The following is a 19,328-nucleotide window of genomic DNA, read 5'->3' on the forward strand; positions in this document are numbered from 1 at the left end:
TTCTTTAATCTTCCTTCGGTAATGCAGTTTGATGTCAGGGGACTTTGTTGTCTTGGGTTTCAAACTTATTAAAAAAACTACTGGAAAAATTTGCCTTTTCGTGAGATTTCCTCATAGCCACTGTTCTCCAATTCTTCCTTTACTGCCTTTGACCTTTCAGAAGCATCTAATCAGTGACATTTAACCCCTCTAAGAGATTTAACACTTCCCTCTTTGGCTGCATCAGTGTTAACATGCCTGTCTGTTTAGCCTTACTAAACTTATTCTTGCTTACTGTCAACAGTGTTGTGCTGCTGTGTGCCAAAACTTTGTGCTTGCATACTACTTTTCTTCTGCCGGTCTCTGGGGCGTAGACCCACTCACTCCTGAAGTGGTAATGAATTTCACAAGAGGAAATGTTTATGCCAGCTCTGTTTACACAGTTAATTTATGTGCGTTCTTTCATGCATAATAAGTCAAATTAAGGCCAAATTAAACTAATAAGTGTAGTGTAGAACTTTCTTTTAATTCCCCATACACTGCATCTTATAGCTAACTGTGAGTACAGAGCAAACGAGGAGTTATAGGATGCCAAAAAAACATTAAAAGATATTTATTATTAAGCACAAATTGACTGAAGTAAACTGGCCGTGTGTTTAATGTCAGACACCTGCATAACAGTTTGAGATCGTCAGCTCAAAGATGCCAGAGGTTACATCTTTCATGTCATTTTGAAATCAATTCTAGTCGACCCATAAATATTCTCTACTGGTAGGCAAACTTCAAAGCTGCACCAGGCAATTTTGAGGAAAGGTATTTGAAGTTCAGTACCCAAAAATCCAGTGATTAGTAACCACACTCAATATTAACTCAGCGGGTGTGTGATGTTTTATACCTCGGGATATGAGGGAGGGAAAGAGTTCAACGTTGGTAAGTCCGTGGGGGGGGATCCCAAGGATTTGAAACTCCTCTTTTCCTTCATGATATGAGGATAGAGTGAAGTGAAAAAAGGAAGAAATGATTAGGGACCGTTAATCAAAAATCATCTAGTTTTGACAGAGTAGTAGATTAATTAGTCCCATCGTAACTGAATTTGCTCAAGCACAAAAGAAGTATTTTAGCCAAAAGTTTTTTTTATTTTTTTATGTCAGATCTGCAGTTTTATGCGTATATATGCAGGTTTATGTAGTCTTAACTACTGTTCACACCACAACTGTCCAGAAAAACCACGTATAACATGAACATTTCATATCAACTGAATGATTAGTGTTCGTTTATGGGTTGAGAACATTCTTCTAGGTGTTTTTGCTAACTGAACTACTTACAAACCCGTAAGATTAGCGTAAAACTGCATCGTCACAATGAGCTCACCCATGAAAAGTTGACGTTTTGGAGATGCAGGGTTTTTACGCGACAGTGACGACATGTTACATGATCTTAAGTCATCCTATTTGCAGCCAATTTGAACCAAACTCACTGTTTTATGAGATGGAAGAGACTGGAATTATAATGGTCCAATCCTGCATATGATGATCCCTTACAATTTGTTTCCTGGAAAAATGACAAAAAACATACTACCAAGAATCCCTTTCCTCATCTCTGTTGAGGCAACAAGCAACATGAAGGCACACAATTTCTAGGTCACTTTAGATAAGATGAGGGAGTGGAGCAAAAGGAGGAATGATTTTTTGAGCTTTAGAAATCACCCCAACTTGTGAAGACGAGGCATTTGCACTGTTGTTTAGGGGACGTTGTCATGTAATCATTGGAGGCAACTTCCCACGCTCGGCTCACATCGGGATTTTCAGGGCAATGGGAATAGTGAGTGTTGACATAAAAATCTCGTTACTGTACTGTTACGCTACAGGCAACAAAATGACACTACAAACATGTATAGTATCTCTCGATGGCTCTTAAGTTTTAATTAGTCTTACGTTTTTTAATTTGCACTTTAGGATGCTTCAACGGGGTGCTATTTTTCAAGAACAGTTTCCTGTTAGTAAGGTATTAAGTACGTGCACTTGAATGAAACAAATAAAATGAATATAAATGAATGAAAACAGCTGTGTGTGTGTGTTTAGGTCTGGTAGATTGATGCAGTTTGTTCATTCATTCAATAACTAGTTTTACTTTTTATATTTGTATCATATCCCTCTGCCCCTCAGTCAAGCCCACCAAGGCTTACAGCCGTGGATCAGTGGTGATGGTAGACGAGATCATGAACGACAGCCCTTCGAAGTTCAGGTTTCCAGAAGCTGGCCTCCGTGTCATGGTCACCAGCCATTTTGGACCCAAGACCCGTCTGCGCATGGCCAGTCGCCTCATCATTACAGAGGTACAGCTGGGCGTTGTTGCCCCAGTAGTAGGATTCAGCTGCTATTGCTTAATGTAAAGAGTTTCTTTTGAGGGTATACTATTTGTCAGCTTTTGTTTTATCTGAATTTAGTTCCAAAGACAATTTTAATTCACCAAAGGGTCTTCTTATCTCACTCACACTGTGTACGTGCATTTTGTGTTTTTCATTTATGACCACAGAAACAAAAATGCATGTAAGATATTGCGGTAACGCAGCAGTCCGGGTAGCAGCGTGTCTGCTCATGTGCTCTTAGACTTAGTTTCTTTTTTCTGAAAGCGCCAGAAGTTGGTCCAAGCTGCCAATGGAGTGGAGACACAAGTGATTGATGGGAAGGTAGAAATCGAGAATGGAAACGTGCCAGAGGACAAACCCACCGAGGCGCCGGAAAACGATACAATCTCGCCGTTTCATGTTCCAAGTATGTGATTCATGTATTTACTCGATGAACGTGTGTAATTTGGCAGACATGGATGGATTCTCTAGGGGGTAAAAAGGATATAGGAATAATACTTTTTTTGTGTATATCCTTTGACATTTCACTCATTTATAAATCTATTTTATGTCCTCCTGTACTGCTTTTTTAATAAGCAATGCATAACTTTCTGCTTCAGTGGATATTAATGTCCTCAATCAATTTAGTCAGTGGCTTCATAAAAAATAAATGTAAGAAGAATGTGTCTGTTGTTGGCACTTAAAAAAGACAGAGGACCGTATGTCTGCTTAGAAGGACATTAGCAATCCAGTCGCTGGAAAGAATAGATTCACATAATCAATGAGGGGGAAACCAGATTCGATTATACTTTTTAAAGTGAGGTTTGTGGGAAATGTGGTCTGAACACGGCTACTGCCATCAGAAAGAGGCTACAGTTCATTGTGCTCATAACATTTGACATTAATTATGAAAATTATAAGTGTGTTTTGAAAAACCCATGTCTGGAAACCTTTTTTAAGATGATAGCATTGTGTACTTATCATAGGGGCAATAAAGATTTTTATTTCACCATAAAAAGCAAGATGCTACTCTCTTGTGCTAATTGCACATGCTGTATTCCTGCTGTAGAGGGAATTGGAAGCAAGTTGAAATGGCTGATATCGTGGCCTCTGCTCCTGTTGCTGTTCTTTACCGTCCCAAACTGTGCCAAGCCTCGCTGGGAGAAATTCTTCATGGCCTCCTTCATCCTTTCCACTGTCTGGATTGCAGTCTTCTCCTACTTCATGGTCTGGATGGTGAGTGTAATGTTTGTGTGGAAGGCAAGAACTTTATAGATTTTCAGAGTGAGGCATTTGCCAGGACACTACTTTTACTGAGTCTATTAGTGCTGAAATGTGTTGTAAATTGAATATCTTTGGGGTTTAAAGTGTTGGACAAAATAAAAAAAAATGTAACTCTTCATAAAGGGCTCTAGGTTATTGCGATGGACATTATTGTAAAGGTTGACACTGTAAATGTCTTCTTGAAAATTGTATTGCTCTCTAAATTGAATGCTTGTTAATTAAAACTGAATTGGTACAGGTGCAAGGGAACTGGATTCACAAATTGTAGTGTTGCTGTCAAATTAGTCCCATCATTGTGTAATCTGATCATCACTGACAATGTGGTGGATGTAACAGCATTAGATGTGGTGTTTGACATTTGCGGCTAAGTAAGGGAGCATTAACAATGGGCATTTGGTGTGAAGGTTCACATGCTTTTTCTCATACAGAGAATGCTATTTTTGAGCCCTGACTCTCATTACATTTCTCTCAGGTGACTGTAATCGGGTTCACTCTGGGAATCCCTGATGTCATCATGGGCATCACTTTCCTGGCAGCAGGCACCAGCGTCCCAGACTGCATAGCCAGTCTCATTGTGGCTCGGCAAGGTATACCTTTCCCTCTGAACCATTTTTAGGTTGATTTATTATACAGTGGACAGCCAGACGTTGATGTTGCGTGGTAATCATTTTATATCCCTAGTCCACCAGGACTTTTGTGGTTGTGTTTTTTTTTTTTTAAGTGCGTAGACAGAAATTGGATAGAGAAATGCATCTAATCTCAGTATGCATTGTAAGCAATGTACATGCAGTTGGAGTTAATATGCATCTGCAGCTATAATTGATCAAACTTGTGTTAGTATTTAAAAGTCACATACTTAAGAGTAGTGTCCAGAAATGAGTGTGTCTGCTACATGCATAAAAAAAAAAAAGATTTGGACAAATAGGAATTAAGCTCAGAAACAAGATAATTGTGTTGAGTTGTTTAAAGACAATGTATATGACAGTGTAGCCCTGTGTCACTACCTGCAGCTGAATAAGGTTAGGGCCCTTGTAAATATCAGAAAGTACAGAACAGCAAAACCTTCAATTGGAAATAAAAAGGTTTATTTGACCTAAAGGTCTCGATGAAAAACGTTCATAAAGTCATAGTTGCTTTCATAATAACTTCTTTTGGTTTTGTTGCAGGTTTGGGAGACATGGCGGTGTCCAACACTATTGGCAGTAATGTGTTTGATATTCTCGTGGGACTCGGGGTTCCCTGGGCGATACAGACCATGTGTGTGAGCTATGGATCAGAGGTAAGGAGCTCGTTTACTTTACAAGAACTCAGACCTTATCGTGCGAGTGCGTAAAACAACCAAAAACCTCTGATGTTGAATGAAAAAGTTGAAGAGCTGCAGGTGAATTGTTGATGTCTCTGTGTTGTGTGTTGCAGGTGATGATTAACAGTCGGGGCCTGGTGTACTCTGTGGTGCTGCTGCTGGGCTCGGTGGCCCTTACGGTAAGCAATAGCTAATGATGTTTTTACTCTACACTGGTCAAACGTGTTGATCACGCCGAGGAAGATAACCTTGTTACGGTACGTGTTTAAAAGTAAAAATACATAAGCACATATAGAAATAATATATAAATAGCATCCCTGTTTGGCTACTCTCATCGCTAACTGATGCACTGCTATGCAATGGTTACTGAGCCAATTGTGTGATTGGTTCATCAAAATGTTAAAAATCAGTGTTGTGAATGATCCTCTGGTAATGCAACTTAATTTGGAGCATAGCAGAGCCTGCAAAGCCGCTCTGATGTATTTGTGTGTGTGCAGGTGCTGGGGATCCACCTGAATAAATGGAGGCTGGACGTGAAGCTGGGCGTGTATGTCCTGGTGTTGTACGCCATCTTCCTCTGCTTTTCCGTCATGATTGAATACAACGTATTCACCTTCGTCAACCTACCCATGTGCATGGAGGAGTAAAGCACAGCAGCATGGCTCGGATACCAAAACCTCAACGCTCCAATAGCAACCCCAAAATCATATCTTTTTTTTTTTTTTTTTTCAATAATACTGGACCTATCTGCAGACTCTTTTTTCTTCTCTTGCGCTCTTTCTTGTAATCCTTTTAGTCCCAAATATGAGTTTCATTTCCTCAAGAGGCAGTACACGCAGTAAGAGTGGACTCCATTCTATGTCTCTAATTTGTCCTCTTGTCACACAGTGCCGGTCCTTAATTCCCATTATTTCGGGCATTGCCTGTTATTGCAGTAAAGACTTTAGTTCCTCTGTGCACCTGTTAACTTTCTACCCATCTAGCATGCCTTTTAGATGTCGGGGAATCTCCAAAATCATAAGTGCCCCTGTTGATAGTTGGTGTGTATTTTCACTGTTTTCACATTGTAGATTTCCACACATCATTTCCAAAGCCTTTCCACAAACCAAACCAGTGTCTGTGAAGAAGAAGAAAAAAATCCTTTGATTCTAACCAAAACCCTCACATAGAGATAACTTCCCTTGAACTTATTCCTAAAAGAATTACAGTTACCCCAGCACCCAAAGATAAAAAGTGCACTCATTTTTCCCTTTGGACCCCATGGAGGAGGGCCTTGTCCTTGGCAGCTCCCCTCCTCCAGCCTGGACCGACTCCCCTGGCATGGCCTTTGGCATCAGGGAGCAGATACTGTTAGCGCTTCACTTCAGTCACCCTACGCAACAATTTTCAACCCTCATCTGCTTGATCAAATCTGCTTTGTTTTCTTAAAAAAAAGAAGACGTTTTTTCGGGACATTTTGTGTCAAGATGTATCACAGTCCAGATCAGATGACTGTGAGGGTGTTATGCATATGCAACACTGCACAATGTAAACTTGTAAACACTTTATTTTGTTTTTGTATTTATTTTTTCAAACCAAGGTTTTGTCTAGTTTGAAATACGGAGGAGAGCTTGTTGCAAATATAGGACATTGCCTGTTTTTCACTGAAACCAATTGCACATGGAAATGCTTTTCTTGCTTTGTGCTGTAAGGAGATTTGACCACTCAGAGAGGTATCTGGCTGGTACTAGCGACTCCACTCCAGCATTATGTTCATTCAGCGATGGGTCAGTCCACTTTTCCCTCTGCACAACTTCAGAAAAAAACCTGGATCCCGATCTGTGGGATGCATTGGATTTTTGACATCAGGTGACTTGTTGTCATCTTGAGACAGCAGCAGCATGGAGGTCGTTTTAAAGAAAATGCAACCAGACGGTTCTCAACACTGACTGTCTGCTATAACACCCTCTGGCCAGTAGGGGGTACCGCAGCCCCTCTACCCAGGGCGGGGTTGCCAACCACATCAGGGAAACTCGGAGATGGACAACTCCAGGAGATGGTGGTGGTCTCTTGATTTTGAGTTACATGTAGATATTGCACTTTAATGGCCGTCCTCTCATTCTAAATCAACTAGTGCTTCCTTCTATGCGTGTGTATTTTCTCTCTCTCTCTCTGTGTGTGTGTGTGTGTGTGTGTGTGTGTGTGTGTGTGTGTGTGTGTGTGTGTGTGTGTGTGTGTGTGTGTGTGTGTTTCCCACACTGGGCTTTCAACTCTTGACAGACTGGAAACTCTTAACACCATGAGCACATCCGCCTCTGTCTGCAGTGCATGCTGGGACATTAAACGCAGCTCCTCCACAGCACAGCAAAAAGGCTGAGGGCTTCTGGGCGTCTCCATGGACACCGCCCGACCCACTTTACACAAATCGGCAGCTACGAGCACCACTGCAATCCAGACATTTTGACATCATGCAAAAATGCCTGTGAGGAGTCCGTAAGTGAAGTGCAGAGACTAAAAAGCGTGTGCGGAGTGTTTAAAGTGTTGAAAATATTCCTCTGCCAGACGGTTGGCAGCAGGCACTTGTATATGCAATCTCAATTTGAAGAATTCTGTGTGACAGAAGGCCCCTGCAAGGTTGCCATATAAAGACGGGGGATCCCGTGGAGATGTGACGTCGGTTTGTCTAGTACTTGATGTGTGAGCTCACAGGTGTGTGTTTGTGACAGTCAATAAACTGAGCCCAAAGGATGGATGTTTCTGGACCAGTGGCTTTGAGGCAAGTCTTACACACACTCTCCTCCCCTTTTTCCTCTTTCTGCACTCGAGTTCCCTCTTGCACAAGGGCATTAACTCTCCACCAACCCGAGCAGGAGGGGCAGCAGGGACTGCATGGACGGATAGTTTTCCTCCGCTGTCCTGGGACGGTCACTTTTTAAAGAACCTGGATGAGAGCAGACTTTAAGGAATAAAAAAACAAAGTCGGACATCTTTAAGCTGCTACTCTATCAGTGTTCAAATGGGTTTGTTTACTGGACAGAGGTGACCACACAGGGCCTACAGACTTCTCCACACACCCACTAACTGCTTGTACACCACCCTTTCTCCCCCTCAACCCTTTCAGCGAGTCTTCTGAACATACAGGACCTACTTTTTTGATGCTTTTTGTGGGGAAGGCACATCTGTACTGTACTTGAGTTGATTCAGAATGATCAGTGTTAGGGGGTGTTAGTGTTCATATTTTTGTTGTTGCTCTGTGTGGTCATGTCCCGGTTGCCGGGTTTGAGTGGTAACACCCACAGCCGGGGAAAAAAAAACTGCTCCTCTTTTTTGTCCTCATCTTGCCACACAGCGTACGTTCTCACCGGCTGTCTAACTCGCATCTTTGTTACCAAGTCAATTTTTTTAAAGAGGAAAAAAATGAGTAGAATTCCGATGCCATACTTGTATCTCTGCAAAAATCCAGATTGTATGGAAATCCTGTGTACAAAATAAGCTCACACACTTTAGAACACACACGTTAGAAATGGCAAATGAATACAAGAGAGGACCGGTATGTATTTCTTGATTGAATGCGACCTGATGCACTGTGAGCTCAATGTGACGTGGGAGTTGTTTTGTCAAGAATAATAATTGATTAAAAAATATATTTAATGTATAGTAATTATAAAACATAACTGAGGACATCTGTATAACTTATATGAATGTATTGTCTTGCTATAGGCCTACTGGACATATCCAATCAATGCATTTTACTGTAAAGCAATAATGTGAAGAAAAAAAAATTAAATGGCAAATAATTCCTGTACATTTGTCTCATAAGTTCTTGGATTGTTTGTGAAACAAATTAAATGAAGCCATTTGTACATGTATCTGCTACTTGTACTGTTTTGTTTTTCACAGCATGTACCTAGTATAGAAAATTATTTAAAGGGCATTTAGACGCTACCCCATGTTTTGGATAAAATCAATCGTGGAAGTATACTGTACTTTCGTATTTTCATTTGATGCTACTTATTTTTTTCTAAAAGACTACTACTTTGTTAGTCCACTAAATGTTTTGATTTTGATATTTTGAATACTTTTGATATTTAAAGTTGATTTTGCTGCTAATACTTAATACTGCACTTTTATTTGGAAGGTGTTTTCCAGGTATTTGGCATTGCACTTCCGTTAAGATGGGGGTCTTGACAGAAACAACATATGCTTAGATATCCTGACTTTTAGTCTCTAAAGTCCAAAAACACTCGATCCTACACTTCCCATGATGCAACTTTGTAACTTCAAACTTTAGAAAGCTCCCTTCAGAGCCACAGAAGACCCTTATACAATTGTTTGGATAGGCTGTGAAGTACTCTACATGACGGATAAACTGAACTTAAAGCTACAGTAATAATAACTACTTTTATTTATATAGCGCCTTTTCATTTTCACAGAATTACTGTGGCTAAGTTAAGGGAGGTTGTAGGCTGTGGTGAACAGGTGGTGTTTCAGGAGTTTTTTTTTTTTTTTTTAAATGTCCAGGGATGTAGCATTTCGGATATCTGCATGGAGGGTGTTCCAGAGGGATGGGGCTGCAACACTAAAGGCTCTGTCTCCGAAGGTACAGAGTCTGGTGTGGGGAATGGAGAGCAGGCCAGCGTCCAAGGACCGCAGGTTTCGGTTTGGGGTGTATGGATGGAGGAGGTCGGAGAGGTACTGTGGGGCCAGGGCATGGAGGGTAGAAAGCAAAGAAATACCAGGATTTGAAATAGAGTGAGACCCCTTGCTGCAGCTCTCCCTTTCCCCTCTCTGTCGCACGGCATATGCATGCTCAGAACGGCCAATAGGAATTCTCTCTCTCTCTCTCGCCCTGAAGCATCACTTTACGGGCTAGATTTACTAAAGACTGAAACCATAGCCAAGAGGAGGTGCAGTCTAGTTTTCTCTCAGACCACTTGAATTACAATATGCTGAAGGATTGTTATGGAAGTTTTGCCCAACGATGCCAAAAAAACAAAGTGCCTACCACAGCTTTAATATGTAAGATGGAGGACCCACTTTAAGTTTGATTTTGATTGCAGGACTTTTTACAATGTTGTATTGGTACTGATTTCTAAAGGTATATAATGGTCTTTTCTGTAATTAATTAATTATTGTAAGATTCAATTAACAGACAGTTACAACACTTGAGGACATCTTTAGACTTGCTGACTCAAAAGATTTCGCCCCCTTAAACCAGAAACCAAATTACACGGTGCAGCTTTCACAGTTTGATATGAGCAGTTTAAGATAATATTTCTTAGTGAAATGACCCTTAAGGTGAAGTTAATGAGTTTGATGTACTTCTCAGCTATTCTGTTGCACCAGCAGAGATTAAAGCGCTTTTCAACAAAAGTAGTTTATGTCCCCTCAAAACCTCTCTAATGTATTCTGGCCATACTCTGGTTTGATTGCATCCTTTCTTTTTTTGTTCTGTTGGCCGTGCTTTTCTTTCAAAAATTCACTGATTTTTAATTAAAGTTCTTCCAATCACATCAGCTGTGGATACATTCACACTTGGTCAACGCTCAAAGTACAGTAATATCATGGAACATTACTTTTTCATTTTTGTGATATGTTTTATATTAGATAACAAATCATCTGCTTTTTGGTTTAAGCATCCCTGAAAAGAATATCTAAATGAATGAGTCCCACTTATGATTTAGACGTTGCTACAACAGCTTGTATATTTCCCTGAGTGAATGGTGAATAATGATATATTGGTCCTTACTGCGAACTTGTCTTGTGTGATAATCAAGCTCAAGAGCTCTGCACCCAGACAGGCTGATTGCAAACAATTTGTTATTTACAGTGACGGCTGGCAACATGTGAAGAGTCCATTGACGGGAAAGTGATGGGAAAATTCATGTTTTGATTGCATCTTGCCTCCATCAATCTTGATTCTTAGCTATTAGCACCAGTAGGGGGCAATGTTGTAACAGGATTCACATCCCAGTATCATAGACAAACTTTGTTACAGCTCAGCGTGAAATGTAAATGGAGCTCCTTTACCCAAGTGAATAAGACTCTGGCAGTCTGATATAAAGTTTCAAATATCAAACTGTGACTATACTAAAACCATGACTGGAATAAATGCTTTCTACAAGATTCCCTGCACAGAAAACATACTGTACATAATTTGTTAATGATGGATGTCCATATTCTTCATCAGCCAGCAGACTGGCAGCCATCTGGTGAGACCAGCATGGACCGTGCAGGCTACTGGTGCCTCTCCCTAATGAGACACCCTTTTGGCTACCGTGCTGCAGTTAACAAGCATCTTTGTCAGCCGTGATCTTGTGCACTGATGAGTTCCCTCTCTGCCCCCTAACAAGTCTGTTTGGGCAGCTACTGTGGGTCTCCTGTGAATGCCGGCTTAGCACCACTCTACCATTTGTTGTGCCACAGTTAGAGACAAGGCCCACGCATCCTGGCCTCCACATATACAGCACCGTAATCTTGCTTTGGAAAGTTGTTTATCTGTTCACGCACCACCCCCGCAGTTACAGTGTGGGGACATTTTCTTTCCTTGTTTGTGCCTTGCCAGTATTTTTTGACTCCACTCTGCTGTTTTGGTAAATTGCTGCTCTGCTGTAATGGATGGGGAACAAACTGGGCTGCTGCTTGCTGCAGTCATAAGGGCATCCTGTGTTGCTGAACACAACAGGTTGTGGGTCGCCCCTGTTTTCTTTAATACTGGTTTGTTTGGCTTTCTCTATAGCGTACTAACATTAGCTGGGGAACTCTGACTGAACATTTTTGTTGAGTTACTTCAACCAAATTACAAAGCAAGGATTTTCTCACTTACCTCTTGTGGTGTTTATTCAAGCAGATAGTTTTGGTTTTGAGATACCGTCTCATATATTTCTACCTCCCATAATTCAATGGAAGTGAATTTTGTTGTGCTGCTCACAATCACAATGAAAAAACAATACATTAACAAAATTCAACAGCAACATCTCTCCCCAGAAACAATGTACCGGCTACTCGAGATAATCCACAGACCTTGCTGTGAATATTTTCACTTGAACTACTTTTTACTAAAAAAAAAAAAAAAAAATGTTTTGATAAAAACTGTTGACAGAAAGTAGTTTGGATTTTGATGGTTTAAAAAAAAAAAAAAAGTGTTGTATCTCCCTTTTTGGCCTCAGTCTGTCAATCTGGTGACACTCAAAGGTCTCTTGGATTTGTGGGAAATAGTGTTTCTTGCATTCTATGCATTGTGACAGTATATTGTGGGGCTGGATTTTTAGTAATGTGTATTAATACAAATGTCAAAGAAAATGAGTTTCTCTTTTTAGATTGTTGTGAGCTAACCCTTTGGATCATGATGCTTTTCAAAGTGCTGTACAGCATTTAAAGCAAAACATTTCAACACAGAATATAAACAACATTTTTCAATACAATTTGGTGAACTGTACCCTCAACACTGATCTTGTCACGTTGCTTCTTCTCATTGGTTTTCTTGGCATAGGACACCCAGGTACTCTTTTTGAACCTGTGTTCCACCTGCACCAGTCAAACATCCACTGGCTGAGTCCATTCAAAGTCTGTAAGCAGTCCAAAATCCTTGAGTGGTACATTGCTATCACTATGTGACCTTCCCCTGGTATTTAAACCGTCTGCAAACTTTATAACTAGATCAAATTAAAATAAACTGAATAATGATGAGGACAGTGACATTATCAGAGCTGTAACCTGTGGTCACTGGATGTTTTGGGTCTTTGGTTTTTTTAGCAGCCAATAATTAAGCCACTTCTAAAATGGCACAGAAATCAAGTCATAAACTCAGAGGACAGTCAGCTGTTTTCAAAACTGACAGCAGGACTTTTTACCGCGATGCACACTCAGCTTTCATTTATGCGTATCCGTTTATGGCAGCCCCCACAGTCTGTTCCCTTGTGCATTGTGGTTCACTAATTAATCCATTCTGCACACGCTGTACAGTGCATGACGGTAACAGAACACCTTCTTATCTACGTATGTATGAATATTACGTAGTCAGCCCTGGTGAAGGTAACAGTGTGCAATGGAGACTGATTGATTTGATTAAACCATCTGGAAAATCTAATGGTGAGTGCACTGGGACCTTTAATCAAGGTTATGGTTAGGATGCCATAAATCGCTGAGCGCTGTGGACTTTTGCTAATCCACCGACATCCATTATTACGAGAACACATTAGTGTTGGACAGAGTCCAAGGTTTGCATTTATTGTAGCCTAAAATATAGATTCACACACACATCTAATTTTAAATTAAAACAATGTTATCCATAATTAAAATTGGGTGCTTCCTCCTATTAACGAATAACATTTTGTTAAATTTAGTAAATGATTAAATATTAAATCAAAAGCCTACTATTTTCAATTGTTTTTTCTTTTTTTTTCTTCTTTCTTTCATTAACATAATCTGTGTTTAATTTAATGACGTTAATTAATTACATTTTCCAATTTTATTTGTTTTTCTTTTCTTTAAACATGTTTAATCTCTCTAGTCTTATCTTTTACACATTTGTATTATTATTCCTTTTTTTCGTGTGATGCCTATTGTGATACATTTCTAAGTCTATACTGCGACACTATTTCCTTTGAACCGGCAGTGTTTGATTTTTTTTTTTTGTTTGCAGCTGAATGGTACTTGTTTTAAGCTTCATTAATTCTTATTTTTGCCACGTGGGGGCAGCGCAACAACCTGTAAATGCAACGTCGACATATCATTATGTAAAGTTGGTGCAAACAGTTAACGTTATGTTGTTTGTTTACGCTATACGCACTGAGCAGCAGCGGAGAGTCTTGTTTCTGGCCACCTGACTAATGTAAGGCCAATCTTCAATTTAGCTCTGTTAATTTTTCCATTAACTAATGAGGGAAATATCTAGCTTTTCTTACTGGGAGTTAATTAAATGAGAATATCATACCACTTTCTTGTCTGTGCGCTAAGTAAAGCGGAAGGAGCCAGCCGACCATTACCTTTAGCTAGCATACAGACGGAATGCAGGGGGGGCGGCAGCTAGCATAGCTCTCTCCAAGGTTCAGAAATACACCTCCCAGCATTTGTTAACATTAGTTAACATGATGTATCTTGTTGGTTTAATCCACACAGCAATGTAAAAACAACACGTGGTTTAATGTGAGATTACCCACCATAAATATAATGTTAAGAGTAAGCCCCTGCTCTCACACACAGGTGTTTTAAATTAGTCTTGCTGATTATACCTGCTCAGGTTAACATGTCACCAAACTTCATGCAGGCTATGTGTGAACTAGTTTGCGTCTACCTTAGCTTTAAAGTAAGAAAAATATGATTATTATTGTTACACAAAAAAAATGTGAATATGTCTAGAAATCTGCTTAGCAATCATAGAAAAAAACATGCTCCTTGCAGGCCTAACTGTGGAACTCACCTGAAAAGCATCAAGTTTTCTTCAGTAGCAGAGTAATCCAGTGGTAGTTTGTAGTAGTCTGTAGCTACATCCATGGGAACATTGCATTCAGAAACTGCTAAAAGCTAATTTGGCATACTTTAAATGGGGCTTAGTTGCCAAAATGTAAACAAATATGGGCTAAAATAATTGCGGGGCTCAAGTTGTAGCCTACTCACTCCATGGCAATATTATACTTCCTGTTTGATGTTGGGTCTTCTTGACCAAAAAAAACAAAACACACTAATTGCCACAGCGAGCTGCAAACATGCAAATATATGGCTGCAGAAATTCCATCATCCAAAACACACTTTTTCTCACTTACTTTTGGCAAGAAGGTTATTGTATGTTGACCAAGCCTCCAATGGACAATAAATGTGTTGCAGTTTTATGATAGAAGAGCAGTCAGAGTGATTTCCATATAGATTACTGTGCGCAGTGGGTAGTACAGTCAAAGGCGCGTGTAGCCAACAAAGTGATTGGCGTGAGAACAGAGACATTTATTAACGAGTGAAGCACCTGAGTGGACAAACTCCTACAATCAGCAAATTCAAATGTGGTCAAGGGAGAGAGTGTAATACTAAAAATGCTACCCTCATCTGATTGTTTCTGATTTAATTTAGCTGAGACTAAGTGCTACACGAAGTAATGGTTACACAGTAAATCAGAGGCAGACAGAGAAAAAGCGCTTTTACCGAGTTATTACATATGGAGAGAGCACAATTACATTCCTAAAACGCATGCCTGGGGATTTATGGATGAATCCCTCGCTCAGAGGGTCTAGGAAAGGTGATCTGTTGCAGAGGCAGCCACAGGTGATTTATTCTTTTTCCAAATTTGCCATTTACTTTCTCCCCTTCAACCACTTGCGCAGACAAGATTTATTCAAACAATAGTGGCATTATGCTGTGAGCCTAACAATGAGCTGTGATCCAGACCACAGAAAAGATTTGGTCTCAGTCACAGACATAAAGGTTCTAAATAGTACCAAGGAGTGGCTTTTATTCATACAGGGGGGGCCTTTTTAATTAACTTCTGGACCTGGTTCTCCATTCCCATTCTTTGAAAAAACATTTTGCTTACTCTACTGTTTAGATAGCATAAGAGAGATTTAATAATGTGAGCCAACCAGGACATCATCTGCCAATGTAGGCTCCACAATCTCAGACATTTTGTCACCTCACGATGCTGCATCTTTAGCTCTGTTCGAGTTAAAAAGGTGATACACTAATCATTTCAACATTTAGACTTATAGCTTATATACATTTAACAAATAATTTTGTGGTGCATGAGGTGTGTAATTAGATTTTTTTTTTTATCTACTTGTTTTTGTTGCATGGTGGCAAAACTAGATTAACTGCTGTCCTCGCTAATAAGGATGCTCTAAATATAGAGACCTGATGTGACAATACAGTGTGCAAGCTGACACGATTTTGAGGGATTATTTATTGGGGTAGAGCAATTTCTCTTCCTGTGGGTGACGGATGATTGACAGTAAACAGTGTAATGCAATATTAATGTTCAATAATTTAAACAGCGAAGTTAGGCACAGTTGGAAAAAAAAAAACAGTAACAGGAACTGGTTGCACCCTTTTTCCCAACAGCATATTATGCAATAATGCAACAGCGATGTCCTGCGTTTGAGTAAACAAGCCAAAAATGTATATTATCTGAACCACTTTATTTGGAGTTGAAAGTGAGTGCAACCAAAATGTCAATAATAATCTGTCATTGCACAGGAAAACCATGCACCTGTACTACGGTTAGTAAGGTTGGTCAAGGTTGAACCAGTGGTCTGTAAACTGTGATGGATGTTTACTACAATGAACTGTTTGGGGAACGTCGCTTTCACATCAAACGTACAATAGAGCATAGTTTGCATGTGGTCGTGCTAAGAATAAAGTGCAGCACACAATCCCACAGAGCAGCTATATTGGATGCGACAGACATCAAAATGTAAACAATCACGATATTAAATTTCTTTCCTGGTATCGCATCCTCCTTTCTCCCCATGTCCTGGTAAGGCCAGAGAGTAGAGTTAATTTACTCCAGGAATTCAAAGATCCTCAATTCTTCTCTCCAGTAAAATGATCAACATCATAACTTCCATGCCAGAATTTCAGTGGACACGCAGGTCAGCATATTTGGGGTCAACATTTAATTAGTTTGAACTTTTGCCACAAAACCTGGCAGGAAATCAGGGTAGTACAAGCTTGAGAGATAATTAGTCTTGCACTTCTGGTGTTAGAAGACACATCATAATTTTACCTTTCCCTCTTGTTTTCTCTTCCAAATAAGTTTGGCTGTGGCTATTGCTTGGGTTTATTTGAAACCTGCATGATTGTCTGACTATGTGTTTTTTTGCTCTGATTTCCTTTTAGCGATTGCCACCACGTTCCCAGATCTCAGCAATTTACTTGGTGAGTACAATGTTATTATTACCGACAGGAATCCGCTATGAACTGGAATGACCCCGAATAGTCAGAATTAGGGATAGACCGATTTTATCGGCCAGCCGATATATCGGGCTGATATTTGTAAATGTGATATTTATAAATGTATATTTTACATTTTTATGATGTAAATTGAGGGAGCAAAAGCAGTATCGGCTCCAAATATCGGCTCAAGAAAATCGGCAGCCCGTATCGGTCATTGGCTAAGGCTGATGAAAAAAAAAAATTGGTATCGGCATCAGCACTAAAAAAATCCATATCGGTCGATCCCTAGTGAGAATTCAGGAATCGCTCTCAACTGTTTACTTTACAGTAATGACAATCCATAAATAAATATAGTACAATAAAATATAGATACCATGTAACATATAAAAACAATATATAAGCAAATAAACAACTTTCTAAAGCCATGAAGAATTCAACAGTAGGAAATACCTTACAAATAGAAGCAGAACTACACTATGTCAAAGTGACCTGATATGTTTGTATTTCATGTGGCAGTTATTAGGCCTTATGGTGCAGATCTGCTTACTGTAAGACAGGAGCTGAACTGAAAACAGACAGCCAGAATGAACTGGATGTGCCTGGAGAGATATGCCCCAGAAATACTTAATACTCCAGCAAGAACAATCAATATCTTTCGACAATAGAGATTCCAGATAGACTGTAAGTTTGTACAGATACTGTAAGCCCCAAACTGATCTTTTTCACCCAGTTAAACGATTGGTTGTGTGATGAGCTTGAAGCAACAATACAGTGCGCGTGGGGAATGAAAGCACCACTTCTTGTGGTGCCGTGACTTTCTTAACAGGGTTTTGTGAGTCTTCCTCTCTGTATTTTGCATATTTTGCAAAAAAACTTCCTAGTTTATGAGCAAGCAAATATACTGTAACTTGGGTCTTGTAGCAATTTGCCAACCAAGCACAATTCTACCTGAATATAACTATAAATATAATTAAGCTGTTGCAATAGCTGTCTTGTTTTTGCTGAGGATATTTGGCAGTACTGTGGGCAAACCTACGTCTTTCCTCCTTGCAGTTTACCCCTGCAAATGAGGAGACCTTTAATTAATAATAGCTTCGATGCCAACGGTTAGTCATACGTATATACCTTTGCAAATTATAATAGGACTGAAGTTTGTTCAGGTCTTTGCAGTCCAGTTAGTCTAATTTTTAGCTCCAATGGTGCAAATAAACAGCTTTGAACTATTCTAAAAACCATGAATGATCTTCTTAAAAATATCCTCCATTATGCTTAAAAGATTAGTGATTAGTGTTAATGGAACAAAAAAGCAAGTGGGAAGGCGATAAAGAGAACTTGGAGGAAAAGGGAGAAACAATTTGAGAAAAGGTCATACATTTTAATCACATTTTAAAGATTAATTTATTGCTTCTTTTCCCCAAATGTGATAGCCTGAGGGGTAGAAAATTAATGCCGGAGGCCAGGAGGAGCCTGCTCAGCCTAAATATTTATGTGCTGTGTAGATTCTTCGATGCAAAACATAACAGAAATGGCTTTGCTGTTAGGTAGCTGTTGCTTTCAAGTACAACAAGAGCACCAACTACTCCTCAAGTTAAAGCTTTAGTGAGTAACTTTTTGATATAAATAAATGTCCGTTACATTCAAGCCATTGCCAAATGAGTTGCCACAAAGCTAATTAAGACTATCAGCTCCACACAACTCTCTCTGTACTTCTCAGTATGGCTATGTTCAGAAGATTGTGGCGTCCGGTGACTTTCCCATGCAGAAACTTGAGTGACGATAATTACCACTTCTGAAGAGTCCATCATGTTTTTTTTAACCCTCCGTGTCCTCCTTGGCTACCAGCAACTGCATGGAGGAGGGGTGGGGTGCGTGCGCGATCACGTCAGGCTTGTATCTTGTGGACGCGCCGACAGTTTTGTTGTCATTACTTAGAATTCCTCATGGGGACAGCAGAAACTACGCACTATAGCTTTTTAAAAAAAAAAAATTTAATTTTAATTTTTTTGGGGGCTTTTCCCTTTATTATAGTGACAGTGGATAGACAGGAAAGGGGGAGTTAGAGGGGGGATGACACGCAGCAAAGGGCCGCAGGTCGGATTCAAACCCGGGCCGCTGCAGGACTCGGCCAACATGGGGCGCACGCTCTTACTGGGTGAGCTAGAGGGCGCCCCCACACTATAGCTTTAACTAAAAATAATAGTATTATATTAGTATTATTTAATCAGAATTTGGAAAAAGAAACCATGCCCTCATAATTATTCTTTTATTCATACTTTTATTAAAACATCATTGGCCTTCAACAAGTAAAGAATGTACATAATAATAATAATAATAATAATAATAGTAGTAGTAATAATAATAATAATAATAATAATAATAAGAAGAAGAAGAATAATAGTAAACTGAAGAACATCAAAAAAAGGTATTTTCTGTTTTTTTATGCTTTATCTTTTGTCAGTTCTTCAGTGAGGCGTTCTCTAGTCTCTCTTCATTCTCTGTCTTCAAGGCTTCCGCTAGTTTAAGAGGAATGTACAGTACAAGAAACAAAAAGTATCTTAC

The 19,328-nt window shown here is 39.6% G+C and overlaps 1 protein-coding gene across 4 annotated transcripts in view; it reads left to right on the forward strand.

The window, feature by feature from the left end:
* The window catches only part of slc24a4b (solute carrier family 24 member 4b), a 43,260-nt gene extending 34,499 nt beyond the window's left edge, over positions 1-8,761 (forward strand). For 2 of the 4 annotated variants that reach the window (XM_031321930.2, XM_035995237.1), the window contains exons 11-17: positions 2,145-2,314; positions 2,618-2,753; positions 3,396-3,562; positions 4,083-4,197; positions 4,777-4,889; positions 5,027-5,092; positions 5,411-8,761. In XM_031321930.2, the coding sequence (XP_031177790.1) occupies positions 2,145-2,314; positions 2,618-2,753; positions 3,396-3,562; positions 4,083-4,197; positions 4,777-4,889; positions 5,027-5,092; positions 5,411-5,560 (917 nt within the window). In that variant the 3' untranslated portion in view covers positions 5,561-8,761. Of the gene's footprint in view, positions 1-2,144; positions 2,315-2,611; positions 2,754-3,395; positions 3,563-4,082; positions 4,198-4,776; positions 4,890-5,026; positions 5,093-5,410 lie in introns of all 4 variants that reach the window. The other 2 variants (XM_031321929.2, XM_031321931.2) reach the window with 1 other exon arrangement.
* The last annotated feature ends 10,567 nt before the right edge of the window (positions 8,762-19,328 follow it).

Source organism: Sander lucioperca, chromosome 19 (genome assembly GCF_008315115.2).
Source record: "Sander lucioperca isolate FBNREF2018 chromosome 19, SLUC_FBN_1.2, whole genome shotgun sequence".
In the NCBI taxonomy this organism is placed as follows: domain Eukaryota; kingdom Metazoa; phylum Chordata; class Actinopteri; order Perciformes; family Percidae; genus Sander; species Sander lucioperca.